Source organism: Sesamum indicum, linkage group LG12 (genome assembly GCF_000512975.1).
Source record: "Sesamum indicum cultivar Zhongzhi No. 13 linkage group LG12, S_indicum_v1.0, whole genome shotgun sequence".
Taxonomy (NCBI): Eukaryota; Viridiplantae; Streptophyta; class Magnoliopsida; order Lamiales; family Pedaliaceae; genus Sesamum; species Sesamum indicum.
In genome coordinates, this window is record NC_026156.1 from 1,070,681 (window position 1) to 1,097,894 (window position 27,214).

The window sequence follows — 27,214 nt, forward strand, 5'->3', positions numbered from 1 at the left end:
ACCAAATCTTGATTTTCAGAGAGGTTGATCCAGAAACTGGATAATATTAATGATAAATTCATTGCCCCAATACAGTTACATATATAAAACGCAATAGGAAATGCTGCAACCTTCTATTGCTCCAATAATAGCACTGGGTTCAAAAAAGCAACAATAGTTAAGCTCTTATTGATACCCACAGGAAGCCTTCTTCCAAAGCATCGAATAACAACCAACACGTTAAAAAACTTTAAACTCAATAAAATTTCAAAGCATTACTGTAATATTTCAATTACCAGGACCGATCACATGTCAGCATCACACATTGCATACTCATTAAATATCAAAATTCTTACAACTAGAAAGAATAAAGCAATTACAATGATACATTAAATCAAACTGGAAAACAGCAAATGCACCAAACTAATACATGTCCACCAAGCTAAAGCGGTCTTTTTCCAAAAAGCTTATCAATCACCAGATTAAAGATCGAATAGGGCACACTTAGTAGCAGTTTAGAGAAATCCTAAAAGCACATGACACACACACACATACATACATACACACCCCACACGCACACACACACACCCCACACGCACACACACACACACCCCCCACATGCACACACATACACACACACAACCCACACGCACACACACAGACACACACACACCCCACACGCACACACACACACACACACCCCACACGCACACACATACACACACTCACCCCTCACACACATACACACACACCCATCATGCACACACATACACACACACAACCCACACACACACGCACACATACACACACCAACACGCACAACACACACTCACCCATACGCCACATGCCACACGCACAAATAATAAAAAAACACGCACAGACTAGGAAATGAAAAAGTTGGAACAATGAGGGGGCTTCATTAAGCAAAAGTTCTCAAATTTGTGGTCGATAAAATTGAAAAAGAAATGCAATAGCTGATTAGAACATATAAAAGTATATTCGTTGACATCATGATCTAACGTAAACCTTGCCACAACAAATCTTGATTTTCAGAAAGGTTGATCCAGAAACTGGATAATATTAATGATAAATTCATTGCCCCAATACAATTACATATATAAAATGCAATGGGAAATGCTGCAACTTTCTATTGCTCCAATAATAGCACTGGGTTCAAAAGAGCAGTAATAGTTAAAGCTCTTCTTGATACCCACAGGAAGGCATCCTCCAAAGCATTACTGCAATATTTCAACTAACAGGACTGATCACATGTCAGCATCACACATTGCATACTCATACACACACACCCCACATGCACACACACACACACACACCCCACACGCACACACACACACACACACACCCCCCACGCACACACACACACACACACACCCCACACGCACACACACACACACACCCCACATGCACACACATACACACACATACACACACACACACACCCCTCACACACATACACACACACCCCACACACACACACACACACACACCCCACATGCACACACACAGACACACACACCCCAAACGCGCACACACACACACACACCCCACATGCACACACATACACACACACACACCCATCATGCACACACATACACACACACAACCCCTCCACACACACACACACCCATCATGCACACACATACACACACACAACCCCTCCACACACACACACACACACCAACATGCACAACACACACTCACCCACACGCCACATGCCACACGCACAAATAATAAAATAACACGCACAGACTAGGAAATGGAAAAGTTGGAACAATGAGGGGGCATCATTAAGCAAAACTTCTCAAGTTTGTGGTCGATAAAATTGAAAAAGAAATGCAATAGATGATTAGAACATATAAAAGTATACTCGTTGACATCATGATCTCAACATAAACCTGCTATACCAAATCTTGATTTTCAGAGAGGTTGATCCAGAAACTGGATAATATTAATGATAAATTCATTGCCCCAATACAGTTACATATATAAAACGCAATAGGAAATGCAGCAACCTTCTATTGCTCCAATAATAGCACTGGGTTCAAAAGAGCAACAATAGTTAAGCTCTTATTGATACCCACAGGAAGCCTTCTTCCAAAGCATCGAATAACAACCAACACGTTAAAAAACTTTAAACTCAATAAAATTTCAAAGCATTACTGTAATATTTCAACTACCAGGACCGATCACATGTCAGCATCACACATTGCATACTCATTAAATATCAGAATTCTTACAACTAGAAAGAATAAAGCAATTACAATGATACATTAAATCAAACTGGAAAACAGCAAATGCACCAAACTAATACATGTCCACCAAGCTAAAGCGGTCTTTTTCCAAAAAGCTTATCAATCACCAGATTAAAGATCGAATAGGGCACACTTAGCAGCAGTTTAGAGGAATCCTAAAAGCACATGACACACACACACACACACATACATACACACCCCACATGCGCACACACACACACACACCCCACACGCATACACACACACACACACACCCCACACGCACACACACAGACACCCCCAACATGCACACACATACACACATACACACACCCCACATACACACACATACACACACACAACCCACACACACACGCACACACACACACACACACGCACAACACACACCCACCCACACGCCACATGCCACACGCACAAATAATAAAAAAACACGCACGGACTAGGAAATGGAAAAGTTGGAACAATGAGGGGGCATTATTAAGCAAAACTTCTCAAGTTTGTGGTCGATCAAATTGAAAAAGAAATGCAGTAGCTGATTAGAACATATAAAAGTATATTCGTTGACATCATGATCTCAACGTAAACCTGCCACACCAAATCTTGATTTTCAGAAAGGTTGATCCAGAAACTGGATAATATTAATGATAAATTCATGACCCAATACAGTTACATATATAAAACGAATGGGAAATGCTGCAACCTTCTATTGCTCCAATAATAGCACTGGGTTCAAAAGAGCAGCAATAGTTAAGCTCTTCTTGATACCCACAGGAAGGCTTCCCCAAAGCATCAAATAACAATCAACAAGTTAAAAAACTTTAAACTCAATGAAATCCCAAAGCATTACTGCAATATTTCAACTAACAGGACCGATCACATGTCAGCATCACACATTGCATACTCATTAAATATCAGAATTCTTACAATCAGAAAGAATAAAACAATTACAATGATACATCAAATCAAACTAGAAAACAGCAAATGCACCAAACTAATGCATGTCCACCAAGCTAAAATGGTTTTTTTCAAAAAGCTTATCAATCACCATATTAAAGATCGAATAGGGCACACTTAGCAGCAGTTTAGAGGAATCCTATAAGCACATGACACACACACACCACACATGCACACACACACACACACACCCCACACGCGCACACACACACACACCCCACATGCACACACATACACACACACACCTCTCATACACATACACACACACCCCTCACACACATACACACACACCCCACATGCACACACATACACACACACAACCCACACACACACACACGCACACACACACACACACCCCACATACACACACACCCCACATACACACACACGCACGCACGCACACACACACCAACACGCACAACACACACTCACCCATACGCCACATGCCACATGCACAAATAATAAAAAAAACACGCACAGACTAGGAAATGGAAAAGTTGGAACAATGAGGGGGCATCATTAAGCAAAACTTCTCAAGTTTGTGGTCGATAAAATTGAAAAACAAATACAATAGCTGATTAGAACATATAAAAGTATACTCGTTGACATCATGATCTTAACATAAACCTGCTACACCAAATCTTGATTTTCGGAGAGGTTGATCCAGAAACTGGATAATATTAATGATAAATTCATTGCCCCAATGCAGTTACATATATAAAACGTAATAAGAAATGCTGCAACCTTCTATTGCTCCAATAATAGCACTGGGTTCAAAAGAGCAACAATAGTTAAGCTCTTCTTGATACCCACAGGAAGCCTTCCTCTAAAGTATCGAATAACAACCAACAAGTTAAAAAACTTTAAACTCAATAAAATTCCGAAGCATTACTGCAATATTTCAACTAATAGGACCGATCATATGTCAGCATCACACATTGCATACTCATTAAATATCAGAATTCTTACAACCAGAAAGAATAAAGCAATTACAATGATACATTAAATCAAACTGGAAAACAGCAAAAGCACCAAACTAATGCATGTCCACCAAGCTAAAGCGGTCTTTTTCCAAAAAGCTTATCAATCACCAGATTAAAGATCGAATAGGGCACACTTAGCAGCAGTTTAGAGGAATCCTAAAAGCACATGACACACACACACACACACACACACACACACACACACCACACGCACACCCACACACACACACACACCCCACACGCACACCCACACACACACCCCTCACACACACACACACACACCCACACGCACACACAGACACACACACAACCCACACGCATACACACACACACCCCACATGCACACACATACACACACAACCCACACGCACACACATACACACACACAACACACACCCACCCACACGCCACACACCACACGCCCAAATAATAAAAAAACACAAACAGACAAGGAAATTGAAAAGCTTGAACATTGATGGGGCATCATTAAGCAAAACTTCTCAAGTTTGTGGTCGATAAAATTGAAAAAGAATTGCAGTAGCTGATTAGAACATAACAAAATATATTCGTTGACATCATGATCTCAACGAAAATATGCTACACCAAATCTTGATTTTCAGAGAGGTTGATCCAAAATTTGGATAATATTAATGATAAATTCATTGCCCTAATACAGTTACATATATAAAACACAATAGGAAATGCTGCAACCTTCTATTGCTCCAATAATAGCACTGGGTTCAAAAGAGCAGCAATAGTTAAGCTCTTCTTCATATTCACAGACAGGCTTCCCCCAATGCATCGAATAACAACCAACAAGTTAAAAAACTTTAAACTCAATAAAATTCTAAAGCATTACTGCAATATTTCAACTAACAGGACCGATCACATGTCAGAGTCACACATTGCATACTCAGTAAATATCAGAATTCTTACAATCAGAAGAATAAAGCAATTACAATGATACATTAAATCAAACTGGAAAACAGCAAATGCACCAAACTAATGCATTGTCCACCAAGCTAAAGTGGTTTTTTTCAAGAAGCTCATCAATCACCAAATTAAAGATCGAATAGGGCACACTTAGCAGCAGTTTAGAGGAATCCTAAAAGCACATGACATATTACCCACTGTAGAAGCTAGTCCTCTTCATGGCGATGTTTCCTGCTCTTCTTCTCAGACCGCTTCTTGCCTCTACCCACTCGCAAATTATTTGAAGCACTAACGTCGGAATCAGAGTCTGAATACGCCTTCCTGCTCCTTCTTTTATGCCGCAGATGAGCAGAATCATCATTTGAATGATGGTGACTCCTCCTCCTCCTCTTCTCCTTCCTACTCTTCCTCTTTCTTCGCCTACGCTTCAATTCCCGCAATTTATACCTGCAATTTACTTGATTGAGAAAAGTGCCTTCAATTCCTTAAAAATAGAAATAAAAAAGAAATAGAAAAGTACTTTCAAGATAATCCAACTAACCATACTGCTCAAAAGCAACATGGCATCAGAAAGTAAACCAAAATCCAAAATGCTATGAATACATGGGATGGTTAACAGAAAGCAATTAACACTGGGTTAGCTTTGTATTTACTAAGGTATTTCAGCAAAAGCCCAAGCGACAAGAAACATAAATCACACAAGACACCCCAACCGTTAATAAAGTTAGCATAAAAACTTGTAATGGATTTTGATTATTTTATGAAACTTACCTATCTTCTAAAAAGTTAAAACTAGTGTCTCCTTCTAGTAAAGGAATCATTCACTTTCTAAAGAATAGCCACAGGAATAGTTGTGCCATTTATTGAGCAACATCACAGATTCAACAACTTATAGGCCTAATATCCTAGTTTCTGCAATACCAAATCCACATTACTAGAAAAGTGTTACCACTCAAATATGTATGAAACTGCCCATAGGTACCTGAAGGCAGAAAAATAACAGAAACTTTGGTAGGTGAATAATTAGTTCTTTACCTGATAAACAGTAAGTTACATGTAAGCACAAGTATGAGTCAAGCATCAGCTACAACATATATAACTGATCAGTTGTTTCTGAGCATAGCTTATTTGATTAACAAAACCCAGATCGCAATCATTATATTGTAGATAGTGCAATAGAAAATTATGAATTCAAGACCTAAGATAAGAATCTTGGTGAATTTTTTTTTTACGTATAAATAATTTTATAACTGTATAAATTTTACTGCATGAAAAATATTAGTACCAGCAATTTATAATTTGAACTTAATTGAAAGCATCATTCACCTTTACATAAGCTATGTTTAATATTTAAATTTACATCAATTACTTTGACCAGTACAAAGAAGTCATAATAATTGTTATAGCCAAGGTTTTTTACATTTGCAATAATAGTATGATAAATGTGAATTTGGATACATACCATCAAGTTACAATTTTGAATGTTATTCACCTCTCCTCTATAGTAACTATGTTTAATCTCTACAAATACATAAAATAAAGTAGTTTGACTAGGTGGCGGGCATTCTGTCTGGGTGTGGGCGTGCTGTGAAAAATCGGACTTGGACCGACTTCCACGTCTGAATTTAAGAAGGCTTCGTTCGATCAACTCTGTGCTCTGCCGAAATCCAGCCCCGATTGGTTGACGGTTCTCTGTCTCCCGCACAGCCAAGTCTTTTTGAGAAGGTCCGTCTTTTACTTGTATGTAACGTGTTCGAGGAAATTCCTCTATGACTTATAGTTTCTCTGTGCCGACTTGTGGGATACGAGGTGGCATGAATATTTGGTAGCTTGTCTTCAGGACCTGGATTGATATTTGTTTCTAGGAATTCTGCCAAATCTTAATGTTTGGATTTTCTGAAAGTATTAGGCTGTTGCGATTGTATGATGATTTTGCAACGGATATAGTAGGCGTGATCGTTTAATTGCGTTCGGGGAATGCAGGTACTGAGAAAGAGATTTCCCGAAAATGCTGCAGCAGCGGTTGAAGAAGGCAGTTACAGACAACCCTAAGAAGGTTGCAGACTTAATTGATCTCGTAAATCTGCCCACAGTACTTAGAGATTTCATGGGTCAGTCTCAGAGTTCTCGACTGAATTGTTTTAGGCGGGTTTGGTCTTATATCAAGGAGAACAATCTCCAGGTTAGATCCCAGACACCCCACAACATGCCCAGGCACACACTAATTTGCTTGATGTTTGCATTTGTTTGATCTGGGAATTGCTCTTGCTCCTGAAAGTTGTCTACTTGTTGATCAACGCTAGTTATCTGAAGTTTGAGCTCAGAGCTACTGTCATTGTCCAGTTATGTTCATGTACTGATTATTCTAACGAATTAGAGGAGTAAATCTCTTGAACTGATTGTGTTTGTTTATTTTGGTACTCCTTGTTCATCCTTTAATGTGGTCTTACTTAGTTCGACAGGTCAATTTAGGTGAATGGACAGGGTTAGAGTGGGTTTCAAATTTGTTTGCTATCTGAATAATATTCTTTTGCTACAGCTGAATCATTAGCATCAAATGATATGAAGAAGCTAACTCACTAACCCTCTCTTACTGCCTCCTAAAACCACCAAAAATTCTTGAAACAACAAAAAATGCAACTTATTTTCTTAATAATATATTGTTGCCTTTATTTGAACAGAAGGAAGTTGGGTATGGTTTCTTTTTTAGGTGCTAGCAATTACCTCCCCAAAGCTTTATGATTGCTTCCTGTCACTATTAAATTGTTTTGGCATTCTTCTTAACTACCTGGTATACTTCGTTTTGTCTTTTGTAGGATCCAGTCAACAAAAATGTAGTGAATTGTGATCAAAAGCTGAAGAGCATTCTGTTGGGCAAGTCTAAGGTCGATCTTGCTGAACTTCCCATGTTGGTTAAGTTACATTTCCCCAAGCAGCCCAAGTGATCATCTAAGTTCGTTGAGGTTGTATCCATATCTTGCTATTCATACTTGTAACGAGTGGTGCAAAAACCTAAACCCTCTTTTAAATGCACTTAAACCCATCATGAAGCTGCATGCCTGCAGGCTGTTTTGTTATGCCAGGGAGTGTGTTCTACTTTCAGATTCATTATCGAAACATTTGTTTCATTTATGTATTTATTTTTTTGAAAATATTGGTGGGCAGCAAGAATGGGCTCCTGTCAAGATAGAGACTAACAATTACACATTATAGTTGTCCCAGTTGTGAAAATTATGAAAAACACCGTGCATGAAGGGAATTGTCTTCATAAATGGTAGTTCCTCGAATTATCTTGTCTATATGTGTTCCTGTTGTCTGCTTTTAATAGAATATGTGGCTGGATCGACTATTCCACCTACTTTTAGGGTAATAGCAAAATACTAAATAATGTAGAGTAGAATATCATATCATGTAGTATCCATATTCTTGCCTGATAAAGACTGAATTATTCCCTGTAAGAGGAAATTCATTGTAGAAATACAGCTAGATATGTTCTGACTGCATAGTTTGCTAGTATGCCGTTTGTTTTCTCTGTAGGGTGGAAAGAATCCCAAAACACGTATTCATTCGCATCCGAACATGTAAGACCATTATCTTCACCACACAAATAGCTCATCTCGAACCTTCCAGTCCCACAACATGCAATTGCTGAATGTTCAAAACCTGTGCCACACATACAAATTTGTGATTAAGTCGAAACTCTTAATCATGTCCCCAGAATACGCTAAAACTTACAACCGATGTCAAACATTTGTGTCATATAACTCACCAAAAGAACGAGGGTTCTGAATGATATTATAAAGAGTAGCATAAGGATTCACAAGCACCAACCGAAGCCCAGAAAGCTCCCTGTTCAGTGTCTCCACCAATGACTGCAACTGCTGATTGAAATCCATAGCCACTTTGTTGTATCCATCAATGCATCCTCCACCTGATGCTAAGTTTGCCGTTCTCTCCAGCGGCAAGCAACCCATCGGAGGCAGCCCTGTCAACGATATTTTCCTCGCTCCCAGCTTGTAAATATTTGTAATGAAATTTCTTGCTATGCCTGCCAAGAACTTCTGGTACTCCTCAATGGAGTACTCTGATGATCTGCTTGGAAGCAGATAATAATTTTCTAAGAAATCATTTGTTCCTATGCTAATTATGTAGAGAGCTTCACCCAAAATCTCGTCTGCCTTGTTGTTGCCCAGGTAGTCTCTCAGCCTGCTTTGGTATTCCTTGTAGTACTCCAATTCCTTCCATAGAGGTATTACAGACTGCATTTGGAGTAATAAAATTCTTAAGAGTTTAACATAATGCGAATTCGCTTATATAGTAGCCAAACAACGAAAATTTTGAAGTTAATGAATCATATGAGAACCTCATTACTATACTTACAAGAACTTTAGAAGTAACATTGTCATAACCAGTTCCAGCTGAAGCAAAGCAGACTCCCGTAGCGAAATCTTTGATGGTGTAAGCCGGGTCCAAATACGCAGGAACAGTTGTTTTGAGCCCAAAAGCCTCGGAGATGAAATCTGTGGGAACCCGGCCATTGGAAAACCGGCCTGTTGCTCGACCACCATCAAAATCTCGACCGTAAGGCTTGAAATTGCTTTTTAGCACTGTCGGGATGTAGTTGTTGTTCCCAGAATCTACCGTGGAATCTCCAAAGACGATGATGGATGAAACTTTGGCGTCGGTTTTGAGGATTTGGAAGAGTAGAAGTGTAAGGACCACAGAAATGGAAGGCAATGCCATTAATTTCTGTGTTGTGGGTTCGGACAGGGGTTGCTATAAATTAGCTAATGTTAGGAGCGCTTAGACAGAGTGCTATATGAGCTCTAAATTTGCTCCACTTGTCTTACAGTCTGCTTTGGGATGAGAAAGTGTAATAAGTAGGAATTATCTATAAACCTCTGTTCAATGGCAATGACAGTTGTGGCCCAGTTATCACTACACTAAAGTCGATATATTAGAGTAATTTACATTATTTTTCGTGTTGTATTTGAATTGATGGATTATTAAATTATATTTTGTGAAATATTGAAGTCATTTATTTATTCACATACGCACTTTTATTGCGTAGTGTAGGAAAGAAGTAGTCGGAAATTTCATGTAAAGTAGGTGCAATGTTGGTTCTAATACCAAAACAGTATCCCAATCCCAATGTTTTAGTTAGCTGAGGCTAATGTTCAGATCACGATGTTTACACAAGTTAGCAGCAAAAAGCCAACGGATTTTGCGATTGACAACTCAGAATATAGAGAGATGGTAAGCAAGCATGGAGTAGAGGTAATAAGAGTTGAATTAACGATGAATTAATACTATTCATCAGCTTTCCTGATTTTCTTTCAGCCAAAAAGGCTGGAAAAAAGTTGTCTTTTCTTTTGATTCCACGGAGGTTCACGTTTCAAACACGGTTTTGTTTCTTCTCTGATCTTGCCTTGTTATTATGATCTCTTGAAAAAGCTATCAGAAACGGATTATTAGCCACGGAAAGGGTTCACTTTACGTTGTCAAGATATTGTGGGTGGACATGAGATTCAGACATTGCTTCTATTTATTGCGTCTTTGTGATTTATGCCACCCCAAACTTGTCATGGTATGTGCTTCCTCCTTGTTATTAGGCCTTTGATGTGCCGTTCTCTTATGTGATCTTGCCAAAATATCTGACAAGTTAAACTATAATCTCCGTTGATGCGAGCAAAGATGCTTAGGATCAAGAGTTCAACTTATTAATTGAGTGAAAATGTAATGAAATAAATCAATAAAAGAAATAAAGTAAGTGTGGTTTTCGTATACTTGAGTGTAATTAAAAACATACCAATTTCTAAGAAAGAGGTCTATTATTTATGGGTAGACTCCTGGCTTGGGGAAAAGGCAAGAACCCCCAATATTCAGGTATCAATGGGAGGTGTATCCTCAAACAAGTAGGATTCTTTGATTTTTAGGCGGGTTATTATATTTGAGATAAGGATGTTTTTAGCTCGTCTCTTCTTATTGCCATATGTCCTAGTTTTTTTTGTGGTTGGAGCTTATCCGCCCCAATGGCTCTCTTTGCGTGCTATGGGGTGAATAATCCTACATCGATTGACACTTGGCCTCCACGAGGGTGGCCTCTTGCCTGGGCCCCTACTTGAGCTGGACCTCTCAACCCCTACTTCTTGAGTCTTCAAAGTCTTAGGACTTCCCTTCAGGTTTTGGGTCTCTTTTGCTAGACCATTTTATTGGTACAATTCTTAAAAACAAAAGTAAGGGTTAATTACACTTAGATCCCCTCTAAAATATCAAATTAAATATTTCCTAAGGAAGTTTTAAAATTATATTTATATTTTCTCCAAAAATTCACTGTTTACACTTGATCCTTTTTTGTTAAGATTGGGTTGAAAGATATTAACGATAGAAGAAATTTATGTGGATTTTCAATTTTATCCTTCATTTAACATTCGATATAATAATTTCATACTTACAAGGGGAAAAAATACAATTACATTAACCTCACCCCATATATATATATATATATATATATATTATTTATCACTTTATAAGTACAAAAATCTACATGGGAATATTAAATGAAGTGAAAAATTAAAAATGAACGTATTTTTCTAACGTTAGTATTTTTTGTCCAAACTCTAATGGAAGAGGGTTAGTGTAAATGGAGAATTTTTGTAGGAATTGTAAATGTAATTTCAAACATGTTTGGAAGAAAGTGTAAGTTTGCATTTTAAGAGGAGGTCTAAGAGTAATTAACCCAAGAAGTAATTGAAATTCAATTTATTTATTTATTTTAATATTGAGTATATTTGAATTACATATAGCAAATGATACTCATTCAGTTTTCGGTCAAAACTCAAAAACATCTTTTATAATTTGTAAGTTGCAGGGCAATATCTTTCAATTTAATTAATGAAGCTGAGTTTGATAGTTTTGATGAAATCAATTCATTTAAAAAGACTAACGTCGCTACTTATTGTATAATTAAATGGGTAAGACTAAATAATTTAATTAAATATACAAATTTGGATGCGGTGAGTAACAGTTGATGCAATTTGGTGGATTAGGTGGCAACTGAGGCAGATTGATGTATAAGTCAAGTCGACAAGCTCAGCTCCTCCATACATATACATACACAAGTAAGTAAGAAAAAGCATCAATGGCAGCCTCCAAGCTCCAAGCCTTGTGGAACCATCCTGCAGGCCCCAAGACCAGTACTTTTTCTCTTTCATCCTTAATCTTCTGTCTCATCATCAGTTTTACAAATTTAGTTATATAGTATTGGATTATGATGGATGGATGGATGGATGGCAGTTCATTTCTGGGCTCCGACGTTCAAATGGGGGATAACGATAGCCAACGTTACAGACTTCTCCAAGCCACCTGAGACCCTCTCTTACCCTCAACAATTAGGTACTTTTTCTATGAAATGAAATAAAAGTATCGACTTTGATCTTAGAAGCTTTTATATAGATATATATGTATGTGTTGTCGACGTTTTGGGCAGCTGTTGCTGTGTCTGGACTCATATGGGCTCGCTACAGCACAATTGTTACCCCGGTCAGCTTTTGTTCTTAATTGAGTCATTTTATGTATTGTACAGTGATTTTTGAAGCGTCAATAGTAATTTTCTTATATATCATCCAACATTATACTGTATTTTCCGAATATAATTGTGTTGGGGCTCGATACAACATTGAGATTCAAGTCTTTATAATTGTGCAGAAAAACTGGAACCTGTTTAGCGTTAGTGTGGGAATGTCAGCTACCGGATTATATCAGCTTGCGCGCAAGACTGGGTGAGTAATAGCAAAAAATACAAGTACTAATGATGCAATGATCTTGCAATAGGACATCTTAAATTTGATTATTTCAGGCATGACTACAACTTGTCCGAGAAATACGTGGGGGAACGGTGACCAAGGTTTAAGAAATGCAACATTGAGGATGTTTGTTCACCTCGTCCTATTCTAATTTGTGTTGGTTATGCTGAATAAAGGATGACAAATTTCTGATATTGGTTAGAGTCGTTGGATAATGCAATGATTTGATTTGATTTCATGTATGTCCTTTATAAGAGCATATATTAAACAATAAGACATTTAGGTGTCATTTAGCTAAAAGGAAAATCTGAACAATCATACACAAATTATCGAAAAGGAATGAGAAATTAATTGGAACTTAATTCCATAAGTAATTGGATTACTTATAAATGAGAGGGATGCATTGGATGCAGGAGCCCAATAATAAATTAATAGGATTAATTTATATTGGGTCATGTATTTAATTGGATCAAATACATAATTGGCTTAATTAGGTGGGCTTTGATTAAATTGAATTTAATTGAAATTATTTGGACCTTGTATTTTATTTTAAATAAAAATCGGCCAAAGCACCCCCTAATTAAGTTGTTGGAAAAATTATAGGAAAGAAAATTATGGACTAACAATTTTACTTTTGGAAAGTGTCATGTTAGTCATCTTTTATTTGGAATAAAGAAATTATTAGGTTATGGATGACAGAATGAACCTAGACATATTGTAATACGTCCATATAAGGTATATATATGTATATTAATTATTTGGAATGACTAAAGAATACATAACATACAACAAAAATGATTTCCTATCCTAAGAACATGAACTCGGTCGCCCCCTCCTCTCAAGCACAGTTGGTGTATTTTTCCCCCAACTCTTTTCTAGCAAATTGTATTGAGGGATATCTAATTACAGTGTGGTGTGAACGCAATTTTAGATGGCTTTTAGGTTGAAATCTTACGTGAACGGATCAAACGAATGAGATTCGAAATAAATCAATCAAAGAGGTACCACTTGATTTACGATTTTTTTTATCTCTCGTTTTCATTTTACCATTAGCCCTATTTTATTTTTATTAGTGAAATTATTAACTATATCGAACTTCTGGAAGCTCTAAGGATGTACCCCTTGAAATTATAGTTTTATTACGTTTCGTTTTTAATTTGCGTACTTTTATATTACCGCTTCTATTTGCGTATTCTCGAATCGATCCACTCGTATTTTTCGATGCTTTTATTATACAAAGTTCTTTTTATTATTTATTTAATAAAAAATTATAACATTCATTTAATATGATTCTCACAATAAACGGAGCCTCAGTGCACAGAACAAATGTAGTGGTCGTTCTTACCTCTTTGTACATGGGTTTTGGTTTTAGATTGATGTAAGGTGTATTATTTATGACAAACAAAGTTGTTGAAATTCGTAATTATTATTTTTTAAACATATCATATTTATTATGTTAATTAATTATAATCGAAAGGGGTTAAATGCAATTTAACCTGTAATATGTGAAAAGGAGATAAATTGCCTTTTTCCCCAATCGAAAAGGATGCTGCAACTCAAGATCAACTATGAAACAACGGCCAACAATGTTCGACCGGACAAAAATATCCTTCTGCAGTTGGTTTAATTTAGGAACTCCTCAGTCCTTAAGATATTCCACCCCGTTTTCTCTAGGGGCAATAAAGTCAATCCAGACCAAACACCTTTTCTTTCTCACCAACTCCACATCGTCTGCCTTCTTCAGTCCCTCCACCGCCACTATCCTCACGCTCTCTGTGTCCCGATTCCACCCTTCTGATAAATCTCAAATTCCGGTAATAACGTCTCGGTTCTTCTCGAGGATCGTGTTGACTCAGTCCCGCAACTCCCCGCTCTTCTTTGATCGCCATGGCCGTAAATACGTTTCCTCTTTCACCAAGCAATTGCTCTTTCCGGGTGGGCTACATGATAAGGTGCACTCTTTATTTCTTACGTATGAGGGTTTTGCTAGGGTTTAGGCCCTTATATTTGGTTTTCTATTTGGGGATGAAAGATTATTTCTTCTTTTTTCTTTTGTATCTCTTCATAATAGGATATAATTATGAGTTTCTTTCAGTGTGATTTGTTTGTATCATGATGGGCATCAATGTGTTTGGTTCTTGACCTGTATTTTCCTGAATGGTGCAATCGAAGTTTGAATGCACAGCTTTGAAGGAGGTCCCGGCATCTCCCTCTTTGTAAATTAAATATCAATAGCATTTTCAATGAACGCCAATCTGAGCTATCAGAACGGGCGCCTTCATGATTTCGGCAGCATATAAATTAATAACATTCTTGGTATCTTGGTGTCTAGAGGAAGCTTTGTAGTATACGGAACATTACCTATGATTGAATAGGCTGTATGAACTGCCACTGCCCTGCTTTTTCTTTCTTTTTTTATTTTGTTGCGCATTAGGTTCTGGTTTGCCTTTTCTTTTATATCATATAGTAGTTACGAGTGCTGGAGTTAGTAGTATTGTGGAGACAAACTCTTCCATGTTAGGGGGTAACTGATCAGGTGTCATTGCTGCAATATTCAGCCCAAAACTCTTATAAATTTCAATGGTTTGGATTCTCGTCATCCACCTTCCCTCAGCCTAATAAGAAAGAGACTGCTCAATCTGGAAATGAACAGGATAATAAGGCCAATTATGAAGCTGCTTCAGCTACTGATGCTCCTGATCAAGCAGAAGCATCAATCTTTGGAGAAAAAACTGAACCAGTTCTTGGTACAGAACCTTAGTAGAATATGTCTGGGGCTGTGAAAAGAAGAAAAAGAGGTACTAAAAAGAATAGCATTTTCTGATTCTCATTCAGATTTGGAGGTTGACCTTTCAAGAGATGATCTGGTGAAACTTGTGGCTGAGAGGGAACAACTTTTGGATTCAAAGCAGGAAGAGCTTGAGAAAATGAAGGATAAAGTTTTGAGGAGTTTTGTGGAGATGGAGAATGTAAAGGAGCGTACTAGGCGTGAATCTGAAAATGCAAAGAAGTTTCCCATTCAGGTTTGTGCATTTCCGTTACAACTTCACCACATGTAAGTTTTCCTTGAGCCACATACAGGAATGCTTGACCAATTATTTATTTGAATTATGCTGCAGAATTTTGCAAAGAGCCTTTTGGATGTTGCGGATAATCTGGGTAGGGCTTCTTCTGCTGCAAGAAGAGCTTTTCAAATTTTGATGTGTCTAACAATACAGATGGAACTGTTCAACAACTTAAAATGCTCCTTGATGGCGATGAAATGACTGAAAAACAATTATCAGAGGTAGTACAGTTTTTGGTTCAACTTCCTGCCATCAATCTTTGATATATTGTGCGCATCTGCTGCCGTTCAATTTGTGTATTCAGAGTTATTTTCTGTAAAAATTAAAGGTTATAATGTCGAACATGTAATCCTAAATCATTTTCTGGTAGTTTCTGCAAAAGCTTGCCTGGTGTTTGCATTTCTCTCTTCATGCTTCCTTATCTGGTTTCTTTTTGGAGTTTAGGCCAATATCACAATTCAAATAAGCATATCCTAGGAAATCCTAGGCCGAGCTGCTAGCTCCTCATAGTTAGATTGACCGAAGGAGTAAGCTTTTTCATTTGCAAGTATTCAAAAAATTTGGACTAGAGAAACGTGATCCTATCAACAAAGAATTTGATCCAAACAGACATAACGTGTTCCAAGTACCAGACGCTTGGAGGCCAGCAGACCATGCTGCAGTTGTTCTGAAGGTATCTGATGAGTTTACACGTAGATGCATGTTTTGTAAACCCATAAGTGTAAATCTTAATGAAGTACCTTTTTCTTCGCACTGCAGGCCGGGTACATGCTGCATGAACAGTTATTTGGCCTGCTGAAGTAGGTGTAACTGTCGCAATGAGCAATTAGCTGAAAAAGTATCTGAAGGAAAACATTGCACCGTTTCTTGGGCACAATATCAAGTCCTAGGCTGGAAAAATGACTGGTCTCTTTGTATCTATTCGGCCAGGTCCCATGTCTAGTTGCAGATAATAGAACGTATATACTCATACATCTGTTTATTGTTATCTGCGCAGGTGTTTTAGATGAATTCATGTTAACCCAAATTTTGAGCGTCAAGTCAGGAATTAAAGAAGTCGATTTTACTGCATCCCTCAGTGCCATCAATTGTCTCACTGGTTTTATTAACAAGGCCCTGAAAGTTGGCAGGTGTTGCCGCAAATGCTTTGGTATAGCCTCATGTACGGCTATTCTTTAGTCTGGGTTTAGTAGTGCCTGAGTTCATTCATTTGCTATGATGGTATTTGATTGGTAATGTCCAAAAGGTTTCCCTGGTAAAACTAGCAAGTAATTTCACTATGAGCAGTCTCTTTAACTACTGAGCAGAGGAGTTTGGCAAAAACAACAGAAAGAACATGATATGCAGGGAAAAATTCATTGAAGCCAGTTAAGGTATTTCTGCTGGAAATAGGAGCTAAACCCCAACAAGTCATGTAGCTATTTAAAGGAGGCAGCTGGCAGAGCAAGAAAGGGAAACAGGCAAGAACAATAAACACATCCAGAATTAGATATTAACTTACCATTGCCTAATATGTGCATTATAGGCACTTGTAAGGATCAGAGATATGATGGCTGTTTTCATCTAACTGCATGAGTTTATAAGCCAAAATCCCTTTGGCTTCCTGTGTGAGAGGCGAGCTCCCCTCTATTCACTTTTCCACATTTCAAAATAGAGTTAATTTATAGAACACTTCAGATACTATTCACCCTAACTTAGCATTCACTACGCTTTGCTCTTTGAAATAGGAGCATTGACTGGACTTTTGTTGGAATCTTCTTGATCTTCACTCATTTCCTGCAGTGTAATAGACTGCGTCAAGTTAAACTCACACCTATATTTTGTAAGAATCGCATCAGAATATACCTATTATGCTTATGCAGCAAAAATAGAAGAGTGCATATATCATCTTTTAACGGGAAGGAAAACCGTCACTCGTCAAACGAATCTGTGAACTGCCAAAATAGTGTCTGCCAGAGTCTAGTTTGTGTCTTACAAACAAAGCATGTATATATACACACAGATCCAATTCTTAGAAGCACCAGCTGAAATTGTTCAAGGAGTGTACTTATGTTAACAGGAAAATGAGCTTCCAAAAAAAGAACCATGAAGGGATTCTGTCAAACATCTTTCGAGCTGAATTTGAATTAGGGGAAATTGTCAATCACTGGCCAACAAAACACAGCTTCATCAAGCTTGAAGCAATCACAAATGCATTTCAAAATCAGGCAGAGACACAGAATAGCAGCAAGCATGTTGAAGGTGCGTGAAGTGCTAGCAGGGAAATGAACCTAATCCTGAACCACGGCCATGTGACAGAGCAAGAATATGCAGAACACAAGAGTACCAAATTGCTTTACACTATCTAAGATGAACATTGCATTGTGTTCAACATCTTCAGTGCTTACTACTGGCAGATGCATGAAACATATATTTGCAGTGTGGAGAGAGGAATTAGTTCAAAAACCAAGCCTGAAAAGCTTAAATATGGGAAGGAAGTTCATCTGGAAAGAAGTATCAAGAAAAAGAAATTAGTACAACTAACCTGAGTGTCCTCTGCACTGACATCTCCTATCCTAGGTTTTTCCAACATACCATCAACGTCAGTAGTCATGTTCGCACCATTTTCTGATTGATTCCTTATGCTTGTTCTAGCTTCATTGCTAACCTTCTCCAGAGCTTCCACATTTCCCCTTTCTATTGGAACAATCTGCAACATGAAGCATCGGCCATTTAACCAACTGAAACAAGACTTATCAGAACTCATTCAGGAAATATGGAAGAAGCCGTTCTATCACCTGTTATTACATCTTACAGGTAACTTACATTACATAATCCAGTGAGCCATATTCCAAAGACAATCATGATTCTTGAATCGCCTTACCATGGAAAGAAAGGGTAATTAATTACTTCTCCGACAACTAATTTCACCAATTTCATGAACATAATTATGATCATACAACAACGGGGGGTTCAAATTGCGATTACTCGAATGAAATCCCAGAAGCAAAATGGTAAAAGAATCATAAACAAAAACGTAGAATTTCTACTCATAAAACACGTGAAAAGGAGGGTTTCTTTTTTGTTTCTTGAAAAAGCAGAAAGAGTGGAAGAAACAAAAAGGGACAAAACCCCAGGCCAGCTAAAACTCTGTTCGTTTACCGGAGCATATCGGAAGCGGCGTTTGCGGGGCTCATCAGCGGTGGCGGTGGCGGGGAGTGGGGTCCAGCGGCAGAGGAGGAGGGGAGGAGCATCGTTTCGGTTGTTGCCATTGTTTTGGTTGTTGGACTGGGAGCTGACCCATTGCTTCTTCCACTTCCTGACTGGGCCGTTGAACACCGGCGCTGATGGGCTGGGCGCGTACCTCGACGAGGCTCGGCTCTGTCTCGACCCCACTCCTTCCATCTCTGCTCTGCTTCACACTCTCTCTCTCTCTCTCTCTCTCTCCGTTTAATGTTGGGTTCTTCTTGCACCGCTTCTCTTCTTCTAATTGTCGCAGCAGGAGTTGGAAGTAAATGGGAGTTGCTGTCGTGGCAGAAAAAGAGCGAAGTTGCAGATGATGTCGCTTTCTGGTTGATGCTTTTGAGGTTTCAGCCACTGCGTACGGTTCGCCTTTAGTACTATGTAATTAGCAGAGAAGATAATGATAATTATGCTACACTCTAATTATGCAGTGTACAATAATCTACAACATCATAATCATACCCTTCTCTTCATGTCCCCATCTTCCTCAACATACCATCAAAACAACTTGGAGTGAAACCCCTTGAATCATATCAACCCTTTGATGTGCCACTTCGGAATTAAACAAATCTTTCACTAATTAAAAATAATTTGTTTTAATATAATTGTGTTTGTATGCTTTTGGTTTGGGATTCCTTTTTAATGACTAAATCCAGGCTTATTTACCAGCAAATCATGTTTATTAGGGAGGGTTGCCTTGGTAAATTACTATTATCAAAGTGACGTCGGTTGTGCTCAATAATCTTATCCTCTGAAGTAGTCCATTTCCCGTCCGTGCCATAACAGCTCCAAGAATTTTTGTGAGTCCAACGATGCTGGATGCTGGCTGCTGGCTGTGCTGGCTGTGCTGGCTGCTGTACTATACGACACCCCAGTTATTCTTCCATTTCAAGCCCCGACGCATCTCAAAGGCCATATTCTCAATCCCATCAAGAAATTCTTGAAGCTTTTGGATGAAATTGACCCTTTTTGTTTTTGGTTTCTCATATATCTCTGTACTAGTCCAACAATCCTAACTTATTTGAGAAAACTGGCTTTGGTCTTTTTATGACCAGATAAGTACTTTAGTCATAATTATTTTTGAGTAATCAGGTTGCTGAAAATGATCTTATGTTGTTGCTCAGGTTTAAGAGGTGCTTGAGGGAGGACAAGTGCTAGAATGGGTCGGAGAAAGTGCAGACATCCAGTACATAACGAAGTAAGAGAGGTGATTGAAGTTCGATTCTTTGATGAACTGGATGCAACCCATCATACCTCCCTGCTGAATTTTTCTCCAGCCTGATCACAATCCAGAGTCCCCATGGATGATTTTCTGAAGGGAAACTACACCAGCTATGAGGCATAAATACATGAAAGAAACTTAAGGTGTTTCCTCATTCTGGCATTGGTAACTATAAGCATTTGAGATATGGAAATTCTTGATTTGAACTAAGGGAATCAACTCTTCTTATGAGGTTGCATATGGGGGTAGTGTTGGTGAAACTGGAAAAAGCTAGTGCCAGCTGAGGAAGTAGTTACACAATCCCACTGCTCGACATTGATGCTATGCTACATTTCTTCTTCATGAAAGCAGGAAACAACGAAAATTGCAACCCAAGAAGGGTTGCTGGATCCCATACAAATTATACAAGTTCTTTTTTCTCCTACGGTAAAGCTCTTGATGGGTTGATTACATTCTGGTTGACAGCCTTCAAGGATGCACAAATTGTTGTCCTTTGAATATTTGACCTAGCATCATGTATAATCTTTCCTGCTCTTCAAAGCTCAGGTTTCTTACTATCTGCAAATGAGAAATTTCAGTAAGTTGAGTCTCGTTGTAGCATTTTTTAAGGTACCTTCATGTTGTTTGGAATCTGAGGCGATCATTCTGATGAAAGTTTTACAACATGATTCTTGGAAAGATTTACTGACCTGATCCAAGATCATCTCTACTGAGTTGGTCTGAGGGAGGACAAAAGATTGAAAATAGATATAGGCAAATATAGCCATCACCATCTGCATAAATATGTCAGGTTGAATGTTAGTGTGCAGTAAATCATCAAGATGCACACTGACTGAGATATGTCAAGGATATCAGGGTCACCGTAAGAGAAGTCAAAAAATTGTGCCGATTTCATTTCCACCTTAGTGAAACGTGGCAACGATGTGGAAGTATGAGCAGTTTACCTGGCAATCCATTCGATCTGTAAAGCCACCATGCCCTGGAATGCTATCGCCAAAATCCTGGAAAAGGCTGGGATTCAGTGTGATTGTGGAAGGATTATGGAATTACTGAGTATTATTCACGCCATCTTGACAAAATGAAAATAATACACACCTTAATCTTAAAAGCTCTCTTCAAACCACTAGCAAAAAACCCTCCAAAAGGTGCAATAATTGATGCAAACAAACCTAGGCATAAAGCATGCCACTGCACTGGCAAAACAGACACTCCCTTCCAAGGTATCTGCAGAAATTCATTACAATTAACTTATTCTTTTTACTTTTTCATCACAACGTAGTCACAGTGTATTTCGACATTCTATAATCCTCCATTCCACCATATCATGTAGATGCACATCTGTGGAGAACGTGACATAATTGCATGCCAAATTGTGAATCGTGTGAATAAAATAAGAAAAATGAAGCATAAAATGGATCAACGACCATCCAAGTTTATCTTAATACAATATAATACTCATACATCAACAACAAACCATCACCCATCATCTTACCCATTCAGGAAGCCATATAGGAAAGAAATAATACTCCGGCTTGAAAAGTGGCCCAGGATCGCAATGAAGCCAACCAGTTGATAGGTCCTGCATTTACTATTCAGACAATAACTATCCACAACAAAACTGCAGGTTTTTATTTATGATGGTTTATTGCAACAAGAATTACCTTTCTTGGGCATGTCAACCATTGAAACTGGCCCAAAATATTTGCAAGCTGTAAAATACACATTAAAATTACTATAAGGCCATTGACAATTATGTGACTTGATAGAGTCAAAGAAAAAAGTTGGCAACAATCACATATGCTTCCTGGGATACTTGTGGCTGTGTCTAATTCAGTTGGGAATAAGACAGGCAGCAGAAGAATAGACATAGGCAGTTTAATTCTGGTTTTTATCGATTTTGATACATGTGAGAGTGCTTCAAGTATACCAACACGAGTAGACGGTTGTAGATCAAAAGGAAATATGCTACAGTGCTTCAAGTATACCAGCACAAACATTTCATGGCTACGAAAACAGATGCAAACAATTCGGACTTAACAGAGAACTTTTTGCAGTGTTTACCAGAAATGCAGACACTACGGTAGCAACAGATCCTCCAATAAAGCCCTCCCATGTCTTCTTAGGGGATAGCTTGATTAAAGGTGTTCTTCCAAAGAAGAAGCCAAAGAAGTATGCAGCCACATCATTAGTTGCTATAAGAAATGCCGGAAGGACAAACCTGTATGCATGGGGTGCAATTCTGATAGCATGAGGATCATCGAACATTCAGTACTAGAGAAAAGAAGAAAATATCTTTAGATTCCCTTTTCATTGCTCTTTTAGGATTTCCTTGTTATATTTGCAGGTAAAAAGAAAATGACTGAGTGGCTAAGATTTTTAAGGCATACTATCCATGAAAACAATACTACGATGTCATCATGGTGAAGCTGATGTGGTGAAATCCAAGGTACTTCAAATAACAAAACTTAATAATTTTTAGAGCCTTATATACTGAAAAAAAATAGTTTAAACAACAATTCCAGTATCTAGTTACCAGAAAATTCCTTCGAAAATATTAGCAACAGTGAATGAAGACTGCGTGAAGACCACTATAAGAATCATGTGCGTCCATGCATACTGACCAAATTGATACTTGTACATCTTCTTCTTCAGAGTAAGAATGAACCACACCATTCCTGGAACGGCAGGTGCAATTTCCATAAGAGAAAGTTATACTAATAATAGTGATACCATATTCTAACGACAGAAGCCACATATAAATATGATAATTGAACATAAAGCTTGTGCTTGTAATAAAAGAATGCCTAATGATTATGTTGCAATCTTTCAGAATTTCTACGGACCTGCAATGTATAGAAAATAACAAATGACCATGTGATACTTGATAAGGCTGTTCACAAGTCTATAGAAGAACTGATCTGATGTTACAGTATTGACAAGATGTTGACTGAGAATGCGGCCATACACATACAGCATTGCTGTAAAGAAAAAATACCTGCAGAAGAGAGAATACTTAATTTAAGAATACAAGGAAGAATCTATCTAAGCAGGAAGCTGTAAGGATTCACAATGTATTTAAGAGTTGAACTGTTCTTACCAGTTGATAAGCCAAAATCCAGGAAGCTGCTTATCTTCATGAACTCTTCTACGCAACTGAAAAAGCTCGGATGCCATTAATATTTGGATGACAACCACCATTGCGCATATATAAAGATGGCCCAAGTACAGAATGAGTATGAAACCTCCAAGCATCCATAAAGAGGAATGTGTTCGAATCCACATGGATCTATATTTGTTTTGATCATGGACGAGTAAGCTTCCTCCATTTAATTTGCTTGGATCAGGAAGAACCTGGAACAAAGAAGGACACCTACAATTCTAAGTAAAAAACTAAACTTCTTTATTAAACGGAGCTCACCTCTTACACCATGCCTAATGAGTGACATATTTTGACCATAACAACTAACAGGAGGAGATCATTTTCAACTAATAAAATTATATTTCAGAGCCTTGTAAACTGATGATGTTGATTAGTTTCAAACAATTGTGAATGCTTGGTCTATAGTAAGATAAATCGATGCTTTCCAAGTTGAGAGTTACCTCTAGCGATTTGGCACGTCTACGCTGACGAATTCGATTGGTAGGTGTTGAAGGTAAAGGTGGGCTATGTTGCTTCTGCATCATATTCATATTCACTCCCCACCTAAATAATTGTTGACGAGAACATATGTAAAGACCCCCCAGGAGTTAAATAGGCTTCCAATGCCCCAAAAGCATGTTGATGATTTGTCATAAAATTGGCTCAAGTGATTCAGGTAATATTCAAGAAGAGGGCATCATGAGTTATACTAAACCTTCATAAACATAAAAAGTGGGGTAAGCAGCTGAAAAGCAAGGGGGAACATAAAAAAAGCCACTCATCTATTTATCAGAGTACACTTGGAATATTAAATAGCTTTCTACTGAACAGCCCATTAGAAATCAAGGCACATTACGTTAATGCATCTCCTGTTTCAAGTCTACAGCATTTTTGTCCTCTTATCTTTGTAGTCGATATGAAACCGTACTGTTTAGTGGAATCCATGACGACTTCATAATAAACAACATATGATGTTCCGGTAGACAATTCACCATTCTAACAAGGGTCTGGGTTCTACTACAAACTTGGACAACATAATCCTAGCCACATATCCACCATATAAACGCAAAATTTGAAATACACAGGAAAACGAGTAGGAATCCGTGTTTAAGCTAATAAATCACATATCTCAACATATGAATAGCCATTCAAACGCTTCCCCCTTCGCAGATAACACACAAAAGCAAATGTCATAAATTTCCATTCATTTTTTCTAAATTCCGACACAAATGCAACGGGATACAAACACAACGCGACAAATAACATCTTTATTGACGAAGCAAGAAACAACAATTACGAACCTAAAGTAAAAAAAAGAAAATGATACACCAGGGACAAATATACCTGCTCGCAGTTTATCCCCTCCACTTGCTTCTCCAATATCTGATACTCCGAAACCGCAACACTTGCTACAATGAGATTCATCCGGAACGAAAATGCGATGGCAAAAGCACGATCAATTTTGGCGATGATGATAGAGACATTGAAGCTCAATTTTCTGGATCAACAAGTTTACGCAAAAGGCGGGACTGCTTCCCTCCCTCCCTATGCTTAGATGTCTACACACATGTTAGCCCCGCTACGACGCGTGTATTTTTCTATATTTTATTTTATTTTATTTTTTCTAAAAACTCACTGTAATAAAAATAGAGATATACATTTTCATTTCCTCGGATTTAGTGTAATTACACAAAAAAAATTTGTGGTTTGACACTTAACACCCTTGAGGTGTACTTCCATCTAACAAATAAGTCACTTTGATAGTTGAAATTCACCGAATTTGTTGTTAGTATGTTTACCCCTATTAACTTATTACATATTTATAATTAGTCAAATTATTTTTTATGATCAAATCACATTCCTATATCTTCATGCATTAATGTATGTGAGAATATATATTTTCACCGTTATAAAAATAGTTTATTTCAAAAAAATTTGTTTGATATGCAATAACTCATTAATAAATCAATCGAGGGCATGGGACTTATTTGTTATATGAAAGTAAATTAGGAGCGCTAGATGTAATTTTTCAAATTACAATAAATTTACGTATAATTACACCAAATACCAGAAAAAAGATAATATAATTATCCCATAAAAACACTTGTATGAAAAATAATTAGAATTACTGAATTTTGTACTTTTTAACCGTGCATAAAATATATTTTTTTCTCCATTGGCTTATTCTCAGAAATTAGCTTAGCCCCGATTCTACTTGAGCATTTACTATCCTAAACCATAAAATATAGGGATAATTCCCCTCTCCTTCTCAGGTTTTGTGTAATTATATGTAAATTTTTATAAATTTAGAATTTGTATCTAGTAGCCCTAAGGTTTGTTTTCGTTTAATAAATAAGTTCTTTCATTAGTCAAAATTCATGAAATTTATTTATATTAACAAAAAAAAATATATTAACCCCTGATTGATTTATTATTGATTTATTGTGTGTCAAATAAATACTTTTATAATCAAATTACCCTCATATGGCATCACGGTTAATGCATGTGAGGAGGTATATCTTACTGTTATAAGAGTAGTTTGGTTCGAAAAAATTATTTTTCTTAGAAGCTGGAAAAAATAATTTGATCTGCAATAAGTTAGTAATCAATAAATATAGAGTAAATATCATTATTTATTTATTTATTTATTAATATCAATACATTTAGTGAATTTTGACTAACGGGTTGGCTTACTTGTTAGATTGATGGTAAATATCAGTTTGCTTCCAGTTTTTTTCTTAATATCATAAATATAGTGAATTTTGACTTGAAGGAACTTATGTGTTAAACGAAAGCAAATCTCAGGGATGCTAAATGTAAATCTCTAAATAACAAGGAGTCTATGTGTAATTACACCAAACCTCAGGGGATAGGAGTATAATTATCCTTAAAGTATAACAAAATGGTCTCTCATGATATAAATCAACTTTTTTTTTTTTATAATAAAAATGCCTTATTATTTATACCCTCTAAAATATGTATATCTATTACAATGGCTCCAAACACATATTTTGTATTATTATAAAATTTTTATTTAAAATAAACAATACAAAAAATTTATGATTTTTGTAATTAGCATAGAATCTATATAAACTCTATAATTTAACGATCCTTGCAATTTTTTTACATAATTGTTAAAAACATTACATAATTTTTTGCTTGTGATGATATATATATTGGATTATCTTTAAAATTAAACTATCTTTATAATTTTAAAATATTACACCAAACATATATATACATTCATAAAATATGCAAATATATAGTACAATCAATCTATAATATTTTATAATTTTTTGAATAATGATATGATATATTTTAATTATGTGTACATGTAATTAAATAAAACTTTTTAAGTATTTACATGTATTTTTAATATAAATAATATATTTGCATATAATCGCCTGTAAATCATTTCTGTATTACATAATCTATAAAAAATTATAAATTTTTATTATTATCTTTTGAATGAGATTTGAGTAAAATTAGTTTAAGGAGGATTTTTTAATAAAACATACTTTATGGAATAAAATAAAAAAATATAGGGATAATTGAGAAAGACATTTTTAATCTATTAATATCAAATTATTTTGTGAGAGGGAGTTTTTATTACTTTTTAAAATTTTTGGAGTAAATAAG

At 36.9% G+C, this 27,214-nt stretch overlaps 6 protein-coding genes and 1 long non-coding RNA gene across 10 annotated transcripts; 4 read left to right on the forward strand and 3 right to left on the reverse strand.

Moving 5' to 3' along the window:
- On the forward strand, positions 6,618-8,119 carry LOC105174901 (upstream activation factor subunit UAF30). Its single transcript, XM_011097151.2, has 3 exons — positions 6,618-6,847; positions 7,106-7,304; positions 7,939-8,119. Exons 2-3 carry the CDS (start codon positions 7,131-7,133, stop codon positions 8,065-8,067), a joined length of 303 nt encoding a protein of 100 aa, XP_011095453.1. The 5' UTR covers positions 6,618-6,847; positions 7,106-7,130; the 3' UTR covers positions 8,068-8,119.
- Positions 8,263-10,058, reverse strand: LOC105174902 (GDSL esterase/lipase At4g26790). Its single transcript, XM_011097152.2, has 3 exons — positions 9,503-10,058; positions 8,892-9,381; positions 8,263-8,785 (listed from the first exon to the last, which is right to left on the reverse strand). The coding sequence occupies exons 1-3, from the start codon at positions 9,863-9,865 to the stop codon at positions 8,589-8,591; spliced, it is 1,050 nt and encodes a 349-aa protein (XP_011095454.1). The 5' UTR covers positions 9,866-10,058; the 3' UTR covers positions 8,263-8,588.
- On the forward strand, positions 10,622-13,227 carry LOC105174903 (mitochondrial pyruvate carrier 3-like). The gene is made up of 6 exons (XM_020698180.1): positions 10,622-10,709; positions 12,172-12,318; positions 12,419-12,517; positions 12,612-12,664; positions 12,830-12,903; positions 12,981-13,227. The coding sequence occupies exons 2-6, from the start codon at positions 12,264-12,266 to the stop codon at positions 13,021-13,023; spliced, it is 324 nt and encodes a 107-aa protein (XP_020553839.1). The 5' UTR covers positions 10,622-10,709; positions 12,172-12,263; the 3' UTR covers positions 13,024-13,227.
- LOC105174905 (protein GrpE) lies at positions 13,657-17,300 on the forward strand. The gene is given in 6 exon segments (XM_020698466.1): positions 13,657-14,879; positions 15,581-15,674; positions 15,763-15,950; positions 16,047-16,101; positions 16,104-16,665; positions 16,752-17,300. Coding segments are annotated over 5 exon segments (873 nt in total). The 5' UTR covers positions 13,657-14,495; the 3' UTR covers positions 16,256-16,665; positions 16,752-17,300.
- LOC105174906 lies at positions 17,471-19,429 on the reverse strand. 2 transcript variants are annotated; one of them, XM_011097159.2, is made up of 3 exons: positions 19,134-19,429; positions 18,517-18,681; positions 17,471-17,768 (listed from the first exon to the last, which is right to left on the reverse strand). In XM_011097159.2, the coding sequence occupies exons 1-3, from the start codon at positions 19,374-19,376 to the stop codon at positions 17,697-17,699; spliced, it is 480 nt and encodes a 159-aa protein (XP_011095461.1). In that variant the 5' UTR covers positions 19,377-19,429; the 3' UTR covers positions 17,471-17,696. The 2 variants fall into 2 exon arrangements, with proteins under 2 accessions (XP_011095461.1, XP_011095460.1); XM_011097158.2 differs by having other exon boundaries at positions 17,471-17,783; positions 19,134-19,410.
- LOC105174909 lies at positions 19,445-20,784 on the forward strand. Its single transcript, XR_002288181.1, has 3 exons — positions 19,445-19,572; positions 20,339-20,579; positions 20,669-20,784. It is a non-coding gene; the product is annotated as an uncharacterized LOC105174909 (long non-coding RNA).
- LOC105174908 (phosphatidate cytidylyltransferase 3) lies at positions 20,496-25,148 on the reverse strand. 3 transcript variants are annotated; one of them, XM_011097162.2, is made up of 12 exons: positions 24,920-25,148; positions 24,037-24,139; positions 23,534-23,787; positions 23,280-23,431; positions 22,970-23,111; positions 22,498-22,654; positions 22,098-22,145; positions 21,929-22,015; positions 21,532-21,660; positions 21,381-21,437; positions 21,126-21,209; positions 20,496-20,994 (listed from the first exon to the last, which is right to left on the reverse strand). In XM_011097162.2, exons 2-12 carry the CDS (start codon positions 24,124-24,126, stop codon positions 20,905-20,907), a joined length of 1,290 nt encoding a protein of 429 aa, XP_011095464.1. In that variant the 5' UTR covers positions 24,127-24,139; positions 24,920-25,148; the 3' UTR covers positions 20,496-20,904. The 3 variants fall into 3 exon arrangements, with proteins under 3 accessions (XP_011095464.1, XP_011095465.1, XP_011095466.1); XM_011097163.2 differs by having other exon boundaries at positions 24,037-24,290; XM_011097164.2 differs by lacking the exon at positions 24,920-25,148 and having other exon boundaries at positions 23,534-23,806; positions 24,037-24,127.

Bases quoted from the DNA above. Each gene is read 5' to 3' on its own strand.
- LOC105174901 (XM_011097151.2), top strand. From the start codon at position 7,131: ATGCTGCAGCAGCGGTTGAAGAAGGCAGTTACAGACAACCCTAAGAAG. The intron at 7,305-7,938 runs GTTAGATCCCAG...TGTCTTTTGTAG, and splicing joins TCAAGGAGAACAATCTCCAG to GATCCAGTCAACAAAAATGT.
- LOC105174902 (XM_011097152.2), bottom strand. From the start codon at position 9,865: ATGGCATTGCCTTCCATTTCTGTGGTCCTTACACTTCTACTCTTCCAA. The intron at 9,382-9,502 runs GTAAGTATAGTA...CTCCAAATGCAG, and splicing joins ATGTTACTTCTAAAGTTCTT to TCTGTAATACCTCTATGGAA. The intron at 8,786-8,891 runs GTGAGTTATATG...TGTGTGGCACAG, and splicing joins TCAGAACCCTCGTTCTTTTG to GTTTTGAACATTCAGCAATT.
- LOC105174903 (XM_020698180.1), top strand. From the start codon at position 12,264: ATGGCAGCCTCCAAGCTCCAAGCCTTGTGGAACCATCCTGCAGGCCCC. The intron at 12,319-12,418 runs GTACTTTTTCTC...GATGGATGGCAG, and splicing joins TCCTGCAGGCCCCAAGACCA to TTCATTTCTGGGCTCCGACG. The intron at 12,904-12,980 runs GTGAGTAATAGC...TGATTATTTCAG, and splicing joins CAGCTTGCGCGCAAGACTGG to GCATGACTACAACTTGTCCG.
- LOC105174906 (XM_011097158.2), bottom strand. From the start codon at position 19,376: ATGGAAGGAGTGGGGTCGAGACAGAGCCGAGCCTCGTCGAGGTACGCG. The intron at 18,682-19,133 runs GTAAACGAACAG...TTCATGTTGCAG, and splicing joins GCCGCTTCCGATATGCTCCG to ATTGTTCCAATAGAAAGGGG. The intron at 17,784-18,516 runs GTTAGTTGTACT...AACTTGACGCAG, and splicing joins TCAGTGCAGAGGACACTCAG to TCTATTACACTGCAGGAAAT.
- LOC105174908 (XM_011097162.2), bottom strand. From the start codon at position 24,126: ATGAATATGATGCAGAAGCAACATAGCCCACCTTTACCTTCAACACCT. The intron at 23,112-23,279 runs GTCCGTAGAAAT...CTGCCGTTCCAG, and splicing joins TTATTTTCTATACATTGCAG to GAATGGTGTGGTTCATTCTT. The intron at 21,661-21,928 runs GTAAGATGATGG...GAATTTCTGCAG, and splicing joins CTATATGGCTTCCTGAATGG to ATACCTTGGAAGGGAGTGTC.